Genomic DNA, 15675 nt, shown 5'->3' on the forward strand with positions numbered 1-15675 from the left:
TGATGGCAGCAAGCTTGACATTAACACACGCAATACTTCGTGTCCCATTTCCCTGCATGTAGCGTAAGAATGTGTCTGCTTTTAAAAGCCTTATTGGCAGCACTGGTAGAAAAACAGTCCTTGACTGCATTAGTTTCCTCTTGGCACCTGCACTGTGACCTTAAGCTGCAGGCCAGCATAGGGCACCTTGCTCCACTCAGCCCTGGTTCCCCACAGTGTGTTGTCCGGGGGGGTTCGGTTACATATGAACTTTGCCAGCTTAAGTAGAGGAGATCTTTATTTTACGACACAGCTCTTATCCTGTTATATAAATGATTAGCTATATACCTGCAGGAAATGTAAACAGAGAACATTAAATAATTCTTAAAAATAACTGTCACGTGTATTAATGGCTACAGTAGTGTCTGTACTATCAAGGTGCCAGAAATGGGGTTTTCACTCTTACACGTGGATCTGTAATTATCTGTAGACTATGAAAGCCACAGGCCCTATCACAGGAACCTTATTTCCAAATTAAAGCATTGTGTGAAAAGATTTTACATGCTTCTATATGCAGCAAAACGGAACACGTCCTCCTCTGAGGGGCGGGGGAGTGCACAGGTTGCATTTTCTTTAAGTGGGCTTTTTTGATTCAAATCAAAGGTTGTATGGGACAACTGTATACTTCTTCTGCAGAACGCCCGCCCCTCCACTTTTACGTTTTTATTCTCCTAATGTCCCAGCTGAAGACACAGTGGTTCTTAGTAAACACTGGGGAGACCCTGGTAACTCAAATCATTTTTCCCCTCTTGTTGTAAACTAATAAAAAGGAATGGGTACTGATAATTTGTAAATTAATTTGTTATAGCCCAGAGCTAATCCAAAAATGGTAGAATTGTTGGTAAATTACTAATGGTTCTTAACTCAAGTCTAAAGTATGCAAAACGTCAGCAATTCACTGGCCTGGGATTTCCCATCTTCCTAGTGTGCATTGCTTGCTGCCCCAGGCTGAGTTTGGTTTGGTTAAGATACTTCTAGGTGTGGTTAGAACTCTTCTTGGAAACCTGCTCATGAAAAGCAAGGTACAGATTAATTAAAAAAGAAAGTTTGCAGCATTTTATATATTTCTTCGAGCACCTACAAAAGAAGGCTAGCATTTCTTACAGTTCTCTGATAGTTACAACCGACTTTCAGTAGAAAGGGTATCCAGACTTACCTGTCAAAGTTATACGGTGCTGTGTGAGGTGGTCCTGCACTGAATAGAGGCAGCACTGTAGGTTCCCAAGAGCCATGGCACAACCAAACCCTTAGTGTCTCTGTTGGTCTTTGCATCTGGGCTGTATTTCATTGGCTCAAATCTGGGCTGCCGTTGTCTACAGTCTGCAGTGGGTCCTCATTTTCTAATCTGCCTGGGGAGGGACTTTATTCTTAGTGCACCAAAGCCATGGTGGACTACGAGTCCAGGCGAGGTGTTGCTGGAGCCTTGATGAATCAGAACTAGTTGCTTCCTTTTAAAGACAGGAAGAATGACAAGGTAGAAGAAACACTGAAAATATTCCTTGGTATGTTTGTACCCTCCTGGGTCGAGACTGTAAGAGAAACCTACAAAAAATGCAGATGGGAGGGTCTTGGTGCTTCATCCAGCCTGGCCATTGAAGAACTTGGAATCCATCGTTTTCTGAAAGTAGAAGCCTCCCAACGGGATGAATGCTAGTTTTCCAGTGTTCTGTGAATGAAGTCTTTTATTTATTGGGCAAGTTTTAGATGTCAGTTGTTAACAGCCCTACTTTTCTACTGCTAGAAGAATCTAGATGTGTAAAAGTGAAACAGGTTACATTTATGGAGTTTCAGTAAATTTGGCATCTTTGCTGTATTACCTGCCATGCTAACTTGGAGCTTTTGATGGCTTCCTCAGTTAAACAGCTGGTAGTAACTACCAAAGCGGATTTGGGGAGACGATAGTAAAAGGTTTATGCTGTTTAGATGTGCATGTTGTGCCGTGTTGTCATATTTTGTATCTGGGGAGAATGGTGTAGCAGGAAGATCTTCCAAGTAGTGGAGGTGACCATGAGCATGTGACACCACAAGTTAGGAGACTTGCCAGGTGGCTCAGAGCGTCTTGATTTCCTCAAACTGTGTAAGCTGGGGAGGTACTACTTTGTAAGCTGGGGAAAAAAACAAAGACCCTAGTTTAAAAGAATGGGCATTGGGTAAAATGTCATTAATAGTGAAATTGGTACAACATGCAGAGGGTTTAGCAATACATACCAGCCAGATTAGATTTCTTTTTTGATAGTTGATAATAGTTAAAACATTAAGTCTGCAATCATTTTCCCCATTTCTGAGGGGATACCTAATGGGTAGTTTAAAGAATGTTAAGATTCTGGGATTTCTGTTTTACTTCCTTCATATCCATGCTTTTGATGGATGCCATAGATGTTGTTTGAAGCTCCTGTAACCATTTGGGAGGCTTGGTTTCTGCCCTCAGAGTCCTTCACATTAGTGGTCTTGACTTCACTCAAAAGAATTTTGAAAAAGAATACATTCACTTTGCTGTATAGTAGAAACTAACACAACATTGTAAAGCAACTATACTCCAATAAAAATTTTAAAAAAAAGTTGCAAAGGAAACAACTTTCTGACACAGTGAATGTTTGTATTTACACCTTAAGGTGAAGCCATCACATTACCTTTAGATGTGTTAAAAGTTAATGACCAAGCTCTTTAGTTGAGTCTGAAATTTTACTCTCCTCTTCCTTCTTGATCTCATGTGTTCTCTTTCACTCTCCTTAAATAGTTTTGTCCAAATAGGACATACTTTCATGCCTGGAAATCTTTTAATGGTCACCCTAATTACTTTTTTACAACAAACTTAATATAAACTGAAATTTAATTTTTAAAATTTCCTGTGACCATATAAGGCTTAAGTCTGCTGAAGAATTTAAAACTTATTTATTTGTACCAGTTTATCAAAACAACAAATCATACAAATTTTGATGGATAATTAAGTATAAAAATAGAAATGTTATTGGAAATGCATTTTGAATGATGAGACAGGGTAGAACATACTTAAATTCTCAAATTTTTTTATAGATAAATGGTTTAGATACATTTCTTTTTCTTTCAGCAGTGTCATTCAGGTCTTGGAACTCCTTCTGAGATACCTGCCAGAAATTCCAGTGATCTCTCTTTGTATGACCTTATAGATTATTTCAGCTGACAAGATGTCCTCCTGAATTATTTTGAAAGCAAAGAATTGAAAACCCCTTCACATATAGAAGAATTTTTTTTAGAGTCGTATACTTTCTTAGTTTCTTTCATAATATCTTTGAATGGTCTTTAGCTTGGTTTTCGGCAGTCTTACACCCCACAACTGTGCTGAGACAGGATGCATTTTTTGTGTGAAATGGGAGGATAGTGCTTATGAAAGGGGACCCTTGAAAGCAAGGGCGTTCTCAGCCTTAGAAAGACTACCCATGGAGTGAGATGGATTCCCTCCATCCTCAGCACTTGAGAGCACCCTGGCCTGCTCAGCATGTTTTAACTTTAGCTTTTTCTAATTGTAATAGTTCTAATTGTAATAGTTAATGTGTCTTTGTATCTTTGCTCTATTTTTGGTCAGAATTGTGCCAGGGGCTGAAAAATATTTAAGTCCACCCTGCCCCTTCTAGAAAATATAAACCATAAACATACGTAGGTAGGCAGATGGCTACAGGCAGTACCATCCACAGTTGATGTATTCTGATGTTGGGCCTGTCTCGTCTTACTTGGGGACGATCATTAACCGTAGAGAGATCGAGGAAGTATATGGTACCGGTGAGGCTGCTCCTTGGGGAAGAGGGTGAAAAGAGCACTAGGTGGGACAGAGCCACTGTCCCGGTCACCACACAATATCAGATGTTGCTTCTGAATCCTTTCTTGCCTCTGCTGTTCTTTAAACCTCGATAGGTACCTACTGGGGAACTGATGAAGAGGGAGGTGGAAGTTCTAGAAGGCACATTGTACTGAAGCACACATTTAAAACACTTTTAGAAATGTTTGCTGCTGTCATCACCTCAGGTCCCCTCTACGAGTAATCAGTGTCTAGACAGGCCACAGCAGGTACCATTTTCCCTGCCACACACAAGTCAATTTGATACGTTTCTGTGAGGTTGCTTGATGAATGTTAGGTGTCTTGTGTTTCATGACCTTGCATTTGGCCAGAATAGAGAGTGAATTGCAAAAATATTTCTTTCACGTGCTTTAGAAGTGAATCGTTAATTTATTTTTGTTTCTATCCTTAGTGTTCTCCGTGGCCTGATACCCCCACGGCCTACGTGAATAATAGCCCGTCCACGGCGCCCACCTTCACGTCCCCGCAGCAGAGTGCTTGCAGCGTCCCGGACAGGTAGCCGGTGTGCGTGACACGTGCCCACGCTTCTTCACCTCCCTCTCTCTCAGGTTACGCAGCCCCTGTGTGTGTGTCGGGGCTGTGTGCTGCTGCAGAGCGAAACTGTCTCTTCATCTTCCAGCCTTTTTGCTCCTAGCCCCTTGTGCCTCACACACTCACAGCTGTGGAAATTGTAGAAAAGGGTGCATTTTCAAGATACATTCTTTGTGAGAGAAAAACATTAATGGGGCTCATGGATAGAGACAGAAGGACAGGGAGTTATGGTGAAGCTGACTTGAGTATGTTACAATTGCGTTTATATAAAGTTCACTTGTCTTTAATGCTCACCATGTCGAACAAGGATTATTTTCTGCCTTATGTCTTCTCTCTCCCAAAGACACTAATTTTTTTTTTAATTAAATCTTTAAACTTAAAGGAAGAACTTTTCACTTTAAAGACTTGCTCTGATTTTAGAAATGGGAATGGTGGGCCTTGTTCATCGTTGTATCTTAATAAAGTAGGTTTTTTTTTTGCAGTTACTTTCAGCTGTTTATCTTACTTGAATCTCATATTTTTCTGCTAACTAAAGTGAATGAGTATCCATCATTTTCTGGGCACCCCAGAGATGATTGGAGCCCTTTTGTTTTATGAAACTTGACTTTCTTGCTAGAACAGATGGAGGAGGAGAAGGCACAAATTAAACCGTCCTCTGTGTCTTAATCTGTGTTTTTGGCCGCACTACGTGGCTTGCGGGATCTCAGTTCCCCAACCAGGGACTGAAACCGGGATGCAGCAATGAAAGTGCCAAGTCCTAACCACTAGGCCACCAGGGAACTCCCTTGTGTCTTAATCTTATCATTGTATCGACTCCCTGACCAGTTGTGCAAACACTCTTTCTGCATAGTTATGTCCCACAGTGTTATTTTATTTTTTGCCACAGTATTATTTTAAATTCACCTAGTTTAATAATAGCCTTAATAATAGTCTTGAGTAAAATTTATATATCATAATAATCATCCTTTTCTTCCTTCCCTCCTTCCTTCTCCCCAGCAATTCTTCTTCCCCAAATCATCAGGGAGATGGAGTTTCACAGGCCTCTAGTGAAGTAAGTATCTTTACCCTAAACTGTCATGCTTTCAGGGTCCTGTATTTTGAACCCTGTGACAGGGTTTTTGGTTTTGTTTTTCATTGGGGTATAATTGTTTTACAATGTTGTGTTGGTTTCTACTGTACAGCGAAGTGGAGTTCCCTGTGCTATACAGCAAGTTCTCATTAGTTATATTATACATATTAGTATATATATGTCAGTCCCAGTCTCCCAGTTCATCCCATCCCCCTCTTCCCCCCCTTGGTGTCCAGACATTTGTTCTCTACAGCCGTGTCTCTATATCTGCCTTGCAAACAGGTTCATCTATACCATTTTTTGTAGATTCCACATCTATGCATTCACATATGATATCTGTTTTTCTGACTCACTTCTGTATGACAGTCTGACAGGGCTTTGAGTTGTTCGGGTCCTTGTGCTCTTTGTGGATGTATTAAACTTTAATTCTGGAGGATTTCTGTGTTTTGTTTAAATGTTCTTTATAACATGCTGGTGACGGGTTATTTTCTGTAAGCCTAAGTTTCCTCTGTTTGTGTTCATTTTCTTTGTTAATAGCAACTTCAGCCTTCAGCCACGATCCAGGAAACACAGCAGTGGCTGCTCAAAAACAGGTTCTCCTCCTACACGAGACTGTTCTCCAGTTTCTTAGGTACGTTTGTGTGACGTGTGTGCGTGCACACGTGCCACTGTTCACCTGTTTGTTTCTCTACTTTTATTAGCTGCCATTAAATTTGGGGAAGTAACTGTATGTAGAGTTATAAGAAGTTGCCCAGACCTGTACAGGGAGGTCCTGTGTCCCCACCGCCCAGTGTCCCTAGTGGTAGCATCTTGCAGACCTGTGGTGTTGATAGGATCAGAATAGGAACTCGATGCTGTTTCACCCCGTTTACATGCCCTCATTTTTGTACAGGTGTATGTAGTTATGTGCAGTTTTTTCATTTTATTAATTTTGAAATAATTTTTGCTTTGCAGTAAGCTGCAAAGATAACACAGAGATGTTCCAGTGTTTTCTTCACTCAGTTTCTCACATAATGGTAATACAATATCAAAACCAGGAATTTGTTCTGGGTGCCATGTGTGTACACAGTTCCGTGTCATTTTATCACATGTATAGATTTGTATAACCACCACTACCGAAGTTAGGGTACAGAATCTTGCCGTTGCCACAAGGATCTCCCTAATTACCCAACATCCCTCTCCCACCTTCCCTAATACCTAGCAACCATTAATCTCTGTCTCCATGGTTTTGTCATTTTGAAAATGTTACATAAATGGAGTCGTACAGTATGTTACTTTTTTTTTTCTCAGCATAACGCCCTTACATCCACCCAAGATGTTGTGTCAGTAATTTGTTCTTCTTTATTGCTGTGTAGCATTACAGGGTATGAATGTACTCAGATAAGGTTTTTATAGACTAAGGGAGTATTTAGATGGAATTTTAGAAGGGACCAGGCAGTGCTGCTTCGGGTGGTACTGTAGGAAGCCTGTTTGGAGGGACAGTCATAGATATGCCAGCTCGGGCAGGGGCAGCATTTCCTAAACACATTTGGCCCTGGGACCCTTTCCCGACAAAACACTAACGTGTCCTGACCAGACTCCTCCTGGGCCACAGTGAAGTGGTAGCTGGCTCTCCTGGGCCCAGGAGGAGAGCTGGGAAGCCATCCAAGTGTAGCCCAAGCCTCTTAAGAGGACAGAACATGTGCGCACACAGCCGCCTAGAGGAAAGCCTGGTTTCACAAAGCACAGGGTTTCCTGTTACGTCAGCCCTCTGTTGCTGCGCTTGCGTCACCGTTAGTCATTCCCCGGGTAGCACTTTGTCTCTTTAAAATTAAAGTGCTTCACTAGCTGGGATCCACATTTTTATGATTAAGGAAGCCTTTTATCTGTGAGAAACTAATTTAGAAACCTCAGTGTGTTGGGGTGAGGGGAAGGTCTAGGATCCTCACAGGGGAGACAGAAAGAGCGCTGCACGCTTGGAAGGCTCTGCGGCTCGGTCGTCTGTTCTGACACACGGATGTGTCTTGTAGTTCTGTGAGTGGTGCTCGCTGTGGCTTGGCCTCCTGCCTCTTCCTTCCCCTGTGAGCTTCCCAACAGCTGAAGGGCGAGGAGAGGGACGCTTCCTGCTGAGCCTGATGGGCAGCTGTTTTGGAGAAGGCTGTGCACAGTGTCTGTCCAGCTCTGTGTGTGGGTGAAGGATGGGCACACACATCTCTGGTCGCTCCTGGGAGCCTTGTTGGCAGAGGTGGGTGTGGATGACAGCATCTGTCTCTGCTTACCTGACTCCATAAACAGCTCCATCAGTGCTCGTGCCTCACGGGAGATGTGCTTCTCTGGTCTTTGTTTCTTTTACAAACTAGAAAATTATTAGGCTCTTACATTCAAGCTCTCAAAAGTAGCTAACTCCATTATCTTGTTCCATATGTGAGTGGATATTTATCACACGGAAGTCACGCTTTCATCCCAGAGGGTGTCTTAATTCTCCTAATAAACTGCATCTTGAGTGTCAATAAAAGGGAGAAACAAAAGATTGTAGACACACTCACACATGAAACATACAAGAGTCTGGGGAGCTCCGTGTCACCATATTCAGCCCAGGGAGAGCCAGCTGTGGTCAGTCTCATTCTCTCCCACTCCCCCCACCTCCCCTATCTGTTCTATTTTAAAACAAATCCTAGATACCATGTCATTTACACACCAGATATTTATGGGGAAAATCTTAAGTATAATATGCAGTTCTCTGCCATGCTTCTGTATTAAAACCAGCTGCTGTGATGGAGTTGTTTGTTACAGAACATTGGACTGTATGTAGCATGTTACAAATATAAAGAGACCTAGACCTAGCTCTGCCGCCAACTTGTGTGACTTTGGGCAGGTCCCCCAAACTCTGACTTCCATTTCTTCCCTTTGTAAATTAAAGATTGGTCTGGGGCATCTCAGGGTGAGCTGTCTAGGGTCAGAATTGTGTTTATCCTCACAACCGCCACCCAGCCAGAATAAGGCAGGCAATGAAATCCTGCACTGGGAAGAGACACTCCTGTTGGCCCTTTGCTGTCAGCTTATTGCTCTGATTTTCCAGCCTCTGGGCTTCTGAACTCCTTCTTGATACAGGACATGGAGAGCCAGCATTCTCTTTGGCTCTGAGGGACAGGTGTGTGTGTGTGTTCACATGTATGTGTACACACAGGAGACCTGCGATGGTTTCAAAGGACGTTAAACTGTGAAGACAGATGCTGCAAAGCAGACCTGTACTGCTGGTTCTTCTCCCATTTCCTTAAGAAGATTGTTTTTGCTCTTCTCCAGGTGCCGATTTGTTAAAACTGACAAAGGAGGATCTAGTACAAATTTGTGGTGCAGCCGATGGAATTCGGCTCTATAATTCACTGAAGTCAAGGTAAAATCCCGTGTTTAAAAGGAACTGTTCTGCTTGAGATAAGAATGTGCCCTTGTGCGCGTGGGGACTGTGGGCAGGTTGTGTCCACGCCAGGTCGGCGTGTGCCCGTGCACCTTGGCGCTGGCCCGCCGTGCTCACGAGGAGACTGTTTTGTGTACACCTTCAGGCAGGCCCAGATATGATGCAGGCACTGAGGGCAGAGGTAGACTGTAAGACTAGAAATGCACATGGGCAGGACTGTGGTCTGGAAGACGACTGGGTTTGTTGCCAAGAAAACAAACTTCTCGTTTAGGTGAGCTATACAGAATCTATGGTTTTCACGGTCATGTGACACTACTGAACAGTTATTAAAAATGTAAACTTCTGATTGTGAATTAAAAATGATAGAATTGTAACCTGTGCTGGCTTTTAAGATCCATTTACTATCGTTGATATTTTTAGAATTGTGGTGTGAGAATTCCATTAAACTGGATTTTACTGATGTTAAATTGCTGACGTAATCTCGAAACTTAAATTTACCAGCATCTGACCGACCAGCTCAATGGTTTAGAGTCTGGACCATCAGATTAGACCACCTGTGATAACCTGTGCTAGTTGGTGTGAGGTGTGTGTTTTTACATTCTTATTAGTAATTATTTCGTGTAATGAAGTAACGTTGTAACGTCTGCTGAGGACATAGACCTAGACCCTGTAGCTGTGTCTGCGCAGTCGCGGGCGGCCCTCCCGCCGGCTCACGGGCGCTGTCTTCTGGTTGCAGGTCGGTGCGGCCCCGCCTGACCCTCTATGTCTGCCGCGAGCAGCCGGCGCCGCAGGGGCAGCAGCAGGCGGCGGGCGGCGGGGGCGACAGCGGCGCGGCGCCCTACGGTGGGTACGGGGGGCTTGGCGGCCTGCCGCTGCCCGGCAGGGTGGGTGGGGACCGCGGCCCTTCTCAGCCCCTGCTCCGGTGCGGTTTTCTTCTGAAAGAGCAGACGCAGGGCAGAGTTTGGCAACCCCTGCTTCACAGCCTCTCTATACAGTCTTCCCTTGACTGTAGGTCCACATTCTAAGCAAAGGTGTCTGTGCTCACACAGAAGAAAAAACCCTTGTCTGGGGAAGCAGAGTGAGAGCACGGATATTCCTGTTCCGTGTTTGGCTTGAGGACGCGGGCTCCCGGCAGGTGCGCCTGTGGCTGCAGGCGAGGTCTGCTGCCCAGTCACGTGTCCGAAAGCAGCTGGGCTTTGTGTGGAGAAGCAGCAGGCCTTGTGGTCCACATCCTGAGCTGCTCTGTGCTTTTACACTGTTTTCAGTTCTTTGGGGGAAAGGAAGGGGAGAGGTAGCTTTTATTCTTCAGGATAAATTCCCAGGAGTAGGTTTACTGAATCAAAAACTAGAGTTCTTTTTATATATTGCTAGAAACACATATCATACTTGAAAGCAGCTTTCTTTTGGTATAGTTTATATACCATAAAATCCTCCCACTGCAAGTACACAATTCAGTGATACTGTAGTAAAGGTAGTTTTGCAGTCATTGCCACAATCCAGTGTTAGTCCCATCACTCCAAAATGATCGTCCGTACCCACCTGCAGGCAGTTCCTGTTTGCTTTTAAGAAAAATTAAAACCTCAGATACTTTTGTACAGAGGTTATTAATTTAATTACATGTATGGGCATAAATAATATATTCATGTGAGTAGTAAGGGCAGAAACATTCTTATCTCCGATTTTTATATTTTATTCCTTTAGTACTTTGAAAGGTGTGATCTTCCAATATATCAAGATGGAAAACATATCATAGATTACTGCTAAAATGCTGTTCTTATTTTTTATTTCAGTTTATCATGCAATCTACTTAGAAGAAATGGTTGCCTCGGAAGTTGCTCGAAAACTTGCATTGGTGTTTAATATTCCTTTCCACCAAATTAACCAGGTTTACAGACAGGGTCCCACTGGTATTCACATTCTTGTTAGTGATCAGGTAACTGACATGCCCCTTTCCCCTTTACACTGCTATTTACTTTCATATGTATTGCTGAAGAGCTGTAGAAAAATTCTGTGACCTCTCATTAACTCAAGAGAATCATTTTCAGAGTTGGGAATCAAAATTGGGAAGAATTTATAACCAAGAAGTTCTAGGTGTCCTCAGTGGTAGAAGGAACCACAAGTCAAGGAGAACCGTGGTTCCGATCTCGCCCTTTCTTAACTCTGACACTGGTCACTGGGAGACTCCGGTTTGGCGGGGCTTTGGCCCTTTTCATGTAGCGAGGCACTTGAATGTATTTTCCTCTTGTACACTATTTGCTGACTGATTTTAAAAAGCAGTGAGGTTAGAAGGGCAGTTCTCCCCCGCCCCATGTTCAGTGACAAGAAGCAGTAACAGAAGAGCACTTTGGCAGCAACTTTTTGTTAGAGTCACTGTCATGGAACCCCGCAGGGAGTGCTCCCCCGTGGCCAGAGATGACGGAGCAGATTGCAGGGACCCCGTGGGCAAGCGCGGTGAGCACATGGCCAGTGCAGCAGGTGTGGATCCTCGCAGCCTCACACTGCCTACTTGAATTACCAGTTTGGTCACTGAGTCCTGTACTCGTGCAGCAATATATAGATGATGACAGTTTTCTTTTACTAATTTTAATCGGCTTAGACAACTGGATTTTAATAATACTTCTACTTTATCATTCTAGATGGTTCAGAACTTTCAAGATGAGAGTTGTTTTTTATTCTCCACAGTAAAAGGTATTTTGCGTGTGTGTGTGTGTGTGTGTGTATCTTGAAATGCAGGAATCATGAAAGATAGTGTGTGCCTGCAGTCAGCAGTCATCTTCTGTGTTTACTTTTGGAAATGCTGGCTTTACTCATTTTAAGAAGAAAGTTTGAAAAATTAATCAAGGGAATATTTCTAGTGACTGAAATATTGTAGAAATTAACTAGCAAATAAGGAAGAGGAGTCAGTCCTTCTAGATGCCTGGAGAAAAATCCCAGTCTGTTCAGACAACATTTTACTGAGCACCTCGTGTCAGACACGTGCTGTTGGTGCTAGAAAGGTCTTCCCTTACTCTAGTGGGGAAAGCAAACCAGAATTGGTTGACAGATGCACACAAATTACAAATGTAATGTGGGTGCCATGAAGGAATGGGAAGTGAAGGTACTCGTGGATGCAGGGGTCCAAGAAGGGGGGACACGAAACTGTTAGGGCTTCTCTGAGGAGCTGCAGTGAATGCGGAGACCTGGAGTATGGGAGGGAGCTGACCACACACGGAGCAGCACCCCAGGCAGTGGGGGCTGTGTGCAGAGGAAGGAGCTTGGCTGCTTTGGGGGCCTGAGGGCGCCTGTGGCTGCCACGCAGGGCGAGGGTGAGCAGAGCAGGAGGCAGGTCTGCTAGGCAGTGCCTGGCCATGGTGGGAGTTTAGATTTTATTTGAAATGCATTGGGAAGTCAGTGATGTTGTTTAAACAAATGAGTGCCATGAATACATCTTGCTTTTCTTCCACTCTTGCAACTCTGTGGAGACAGATGAGATGAGAAGGTGGTGGGAAAACTGGGGGCAGGAGATACCAACTAGGCGAGCAGGGACAGGATCTTGGACGTTGCTAGACAGGGCACTGCTGGGCTCCACAGTTGAGGGAGGAGCGGTTGTGCTGGGCAGGCAGTGGTGGCAGTGGGGAGGTAGGCGGGGTTGGGGGAAGCAGTCAGGGTTTCCATCTTAGGACGTGCAAGTCATAGCTGGCTGGGGCTGGCAAGAGAGGCCTGGCCTTGAGGTGTGAATCTGTAAGCCTTCAGCGTGTCCCTGCGTCATGACTCAAAGCCGTAGAAATCCTTGAGGTCATGGAGGGAGAGAATAAAGAGTCAGCCCAGAAGGGGCTCAAGAGAGTTCCAGTTAAAGGGATGGATAAAGGATGGTTTTTTAATGTAAAGTTGCTGTGAGAAGAGACCTTTAAAAGTCTGACCTAGATCTAAATCCAGTCTTAGCACGAAAGCTGCACCTCAGAGAGCAAGATGTCACGTGTCACACTTCCCTGGGAGATTACAAGAGACCAGCCCACCTTGAAGGGAGGGGCTGAAATTAGGACTTCACCCTATGCCTGACGTGTCTCGAAAGCCATCAAGTTACCTGCAGAGCTGTGTAGACTGACTGGCACACTTTATCTTTTCTTTTCACAGACATGTTTAACTTAGTGCCATTCTCAGTTTTTCGTTCTCAAAGCAATAGTTTTTACTCTGCAAAACTCACACTATTAAAAAAAAAAGGCAGTTCATGTAGTGAATGTGTGGCTGTGTGCTGTGAAGGCGGTGTGTGTGTCTGGCATCATAGGATGTCCCCTCCCAGCGCAGTGTACTGTTTTTCAGACGTGTCCTTATGAAAAAATTCATTTGTTCCTTGATGAATGCCTGTCCTGCGTCTCGCTCGCTCTCTCCTGAGAAACACTGGGCCATCAGACAAAAGTAGTGATGTATTTTTAAAATGTTTCAGATCTATTTTTGAGACGTTCAAAAATTATTCCAGAAAGGGTGGATGTAACAACCCAGTTTATTTGATGGTCTCTGCCCTGCGCTCAGATGGGGCAGGGGTAGCAAAGGGAACATGCTCCTGACATGCGCTGCCTTGGGAACTGGGTCTGGAGCAAGGTAGCCACCTTTTTCTTCTCTAGGATATTTAAAGGTACCGTCTGAACTGGGGCAGGGGGTTGTAGAGTTCTGGGAGCATTCAGTTCAGTCTCGATTGTCCAGCCTGGTAAAAAATTGTGTGTAACTTCCTTTTCTTTTCCCTGCAGCTGAAAACGGTGGTGGCGTCCACATAATTTTGAAGTGACGTCTTACGTAGCCTGAACTCAATTCAGCACCAAATAAAGTCACGCTTAAAAGTGTGTGAAGACTGAATCCAAGAAGTCTGGGGATTGGATTTTACCGTATGAAATGTTTCATATTGAAAACACAGGATGACCTTTCTAATGAGCTGGACGAGAGGCGCGGCTCCTCCGCGTCACTGCTGCGGCCTCACCCGGGAGAGGGAGCGTGTCGGGCCGGGGACAGGTAGGCCGCCTGCTTCTCTGCCAGAGAGGCCAGTAGGCACAGTTCCTAGAAGCAGCCTTCGCTGTCTTTTTACACTGTATGCGGTTTGGAAATGAATGTAAAGATGTACTGTGGGCATTTACCTTTCTGGGCCAGTTGGGCCTCTGCTGCCCGGACCGTGTGCTGACCTGGGGGCGGGGCAGGGGGACAGACTGCGGCGGGGCCGGCGCCCAGCCCGTGTGCGGAGAGCGCGAGGCTGGCGCCCGTGCGGGCTGACCGGGGGTCCGGCGAGAGGCGTGGCGCCTTCTCGGAAAAAATCGTGCGTAGGCGTGCGCGTCTGCCGTGATCCTGCCGGATCCGGGAAGATCCAAGCCAGGAAGATGGGCTGGAGGCAAACTGCATTATCAAGAGTACCTTGGTGAGAGGATCAGTGTAAATCCTAATAGGTACAAAGACTTTTGTGTTTTTTGCTTTGTCACAGATTTATTGAAAAACCTTTTGCTTCTGCTTCCATTTTTTAGCATTGTTTCTGGTTTTCATTTTTGAAGCCCCAATGCCTTCTAAACTCATGTGGTTTTCTTTCTCTTTTCCTCCCTCTCTGTCTCTGACCACCCACCCCACCCCGCACCACACTGCTGATAAACTTTTTTAAAGCCCTGTCCCCAACACTGGAAGTAGACCTAAGCAGGAGAAAACAGCGAGATAGCTTCTGACTTGGTGTTGCGGGCTCTTCATTATCAAGAGCTGAAATCATCCATGGAACACTAGACACCACAACACTATACTGCACCATCAGAACTCCTCACACTTCTCAAATAACTGAGCTTTCGTACAATCATGGGTGACATTCTGGTGATTGTTTAGGGACTTTTTTATACACCACATAGTAGCTTCTTTTTCTATAAAGAGTGCCTCTTTCACAAAGCCAAATGCTTGTCGGCCAGTATGTTTTCCAAAGGGAATCACCGTTTTTGCAATTTTTTCTACTATCTTTATCTCTTCCCTTCATTCAAAGCCTTCCCAAAATTCATCAGCAAGCATTTGGAGGCCTGTGGTGTACTAGACACAATTTTTTTTTTTCAAACTTCAATTCCATTTTAATTATACCATCTCTGTCTATTTACCCCGTGTCTTGGTTTTGAGTGTATTATTTGATCCTTATCTTTGTTCAGACAGAAATAGGAATAAGTAATTTTGAGTTTGAAATCTCTCTCAAAAGACAAAACTACTTCAGTGGGTAAAAGCTTTGGCATTTTATGTTTTATTCATAAAGGTTATTTGATATGAAAAAGTACTGTCTCTAAATATTCCATACTTGGTTTGAAAATATCCATAACTTGTATAGACCCTAAAGCAGGAGAGCTTTCCTTTCTGTCATTTTCCCTTTGCTTTTGTATGACCACATGTTTTCTGTACCAATCACTTGGGAAAGAAGTGAGCTTATCTCTTAAATTGTTTTAGAGTTTTCGCTTGTCTGTTTAGCATTCCTTTTTGAGTCTCAAAATTTATGGAACAATAAATGTCATTTAATGCTGTGTGCTATTTTGAATTCCTCATCAGGTTTTACAAGTGGGATAAAAATAATTAAAAGCTCATCAACCTTGAAATTACACCAAACAGCATTGAACATTAGTCTGTCCGGGTGAAGCAGGTTAAATTCTGGCACCAGCAGATTTGCTACTTTGTTTTTTAATAGTAGGATGTACACATTTCAGTATAATAAATGTTTTCCGATTGTTTTGCAAATGTGTGTCTCATTTAAAATCCAGGTTCCTGCCAGTGTCACCTCATGTCATAGAATCGAGGGGTTCACTGTGTACATTCTAAGTACACACCAGTCCAAATGTT

General features: G+C 44.0%; 2 protein-coding genes across 6 annotated transcripts in view; one reads left to right on the plus strand and one right to left on the minus strand.

The window, feature by feature from the left end:
- Window positions 1–15573, plus strand: part of UBP1 (upstream binding protein 1) — a 63777-nt gene extending 48204 nt beyond the window's left edge. For 3 of the 4 annotated variants that reach the window (XM_057704457.1, XM_057704459.1, XM_057704458.1), the window contains 8 exons: window positions 4263–4366; window positions 5399–5453; window positions 6009–6102; window positions 8754–8844; window positions 9602–9708; window positions 10656–10798; window positions 11502–11553; window positions 13590–15573. In XM_057704457.1, coding sequence (XP_057560440.1) covers window positions 4263–4366; window positions 5399–5453; window positions 6009–6102; window positions 8754–8844; window positions 9602–9708; window positions 10656–10798; window positions 11502–11553; window positions 13590–13627 — 684 coding nt within the window. In that variant the 3' untranslated portion in view covers window positions 13628–15573. The remainder of the gene's footprint in view (window positions 1–4262; window positions 4367–5398; window positions 5454–6008; window positions 6103–8753; window positions 8845–9601; window positions 9709–10655; window positions 10799–11501; window positions 11554–13589) is intronic. The other variant, XM_057704460.1, reaches the window with a different exon arrangement.
- Window positions 8841–15675, minus strand: part of FBXL2 (F-box and leucine rich repeat protein 2) — a 90500-nt gene continuing 83665 nt past the window's right edge. Inside the window, exon 17 of one of the 2 annotated variants that reach the window (XR_009048675.1) lies at window positions 8841–10132. The gene's annotated coding sequence lies outside the window, so the exon portion shown is untranslated. Of the gene's footprint in view, window positions 10133–12228; window positions 12634–15675 lie in introns of those variants that run through there. The other variant, XR_009048674.1, reaches the window with a different exon arrangement.

Source organism: Hippopotamus amphibius, chromosome 13, assembly GCF_030028045.1.
Source record: "Hippopotamus amphibius kiboko isolate mHipAmp2 chromosome 13, mHipAmp2.hap2, whole genome shotgun sequence".
NCBI lineage: Eukaryota > Metazoa > Chordata > Mammalia > Artiodactyla > Hippopotamidae > Hippopotamus > Hippopotamus amphibius.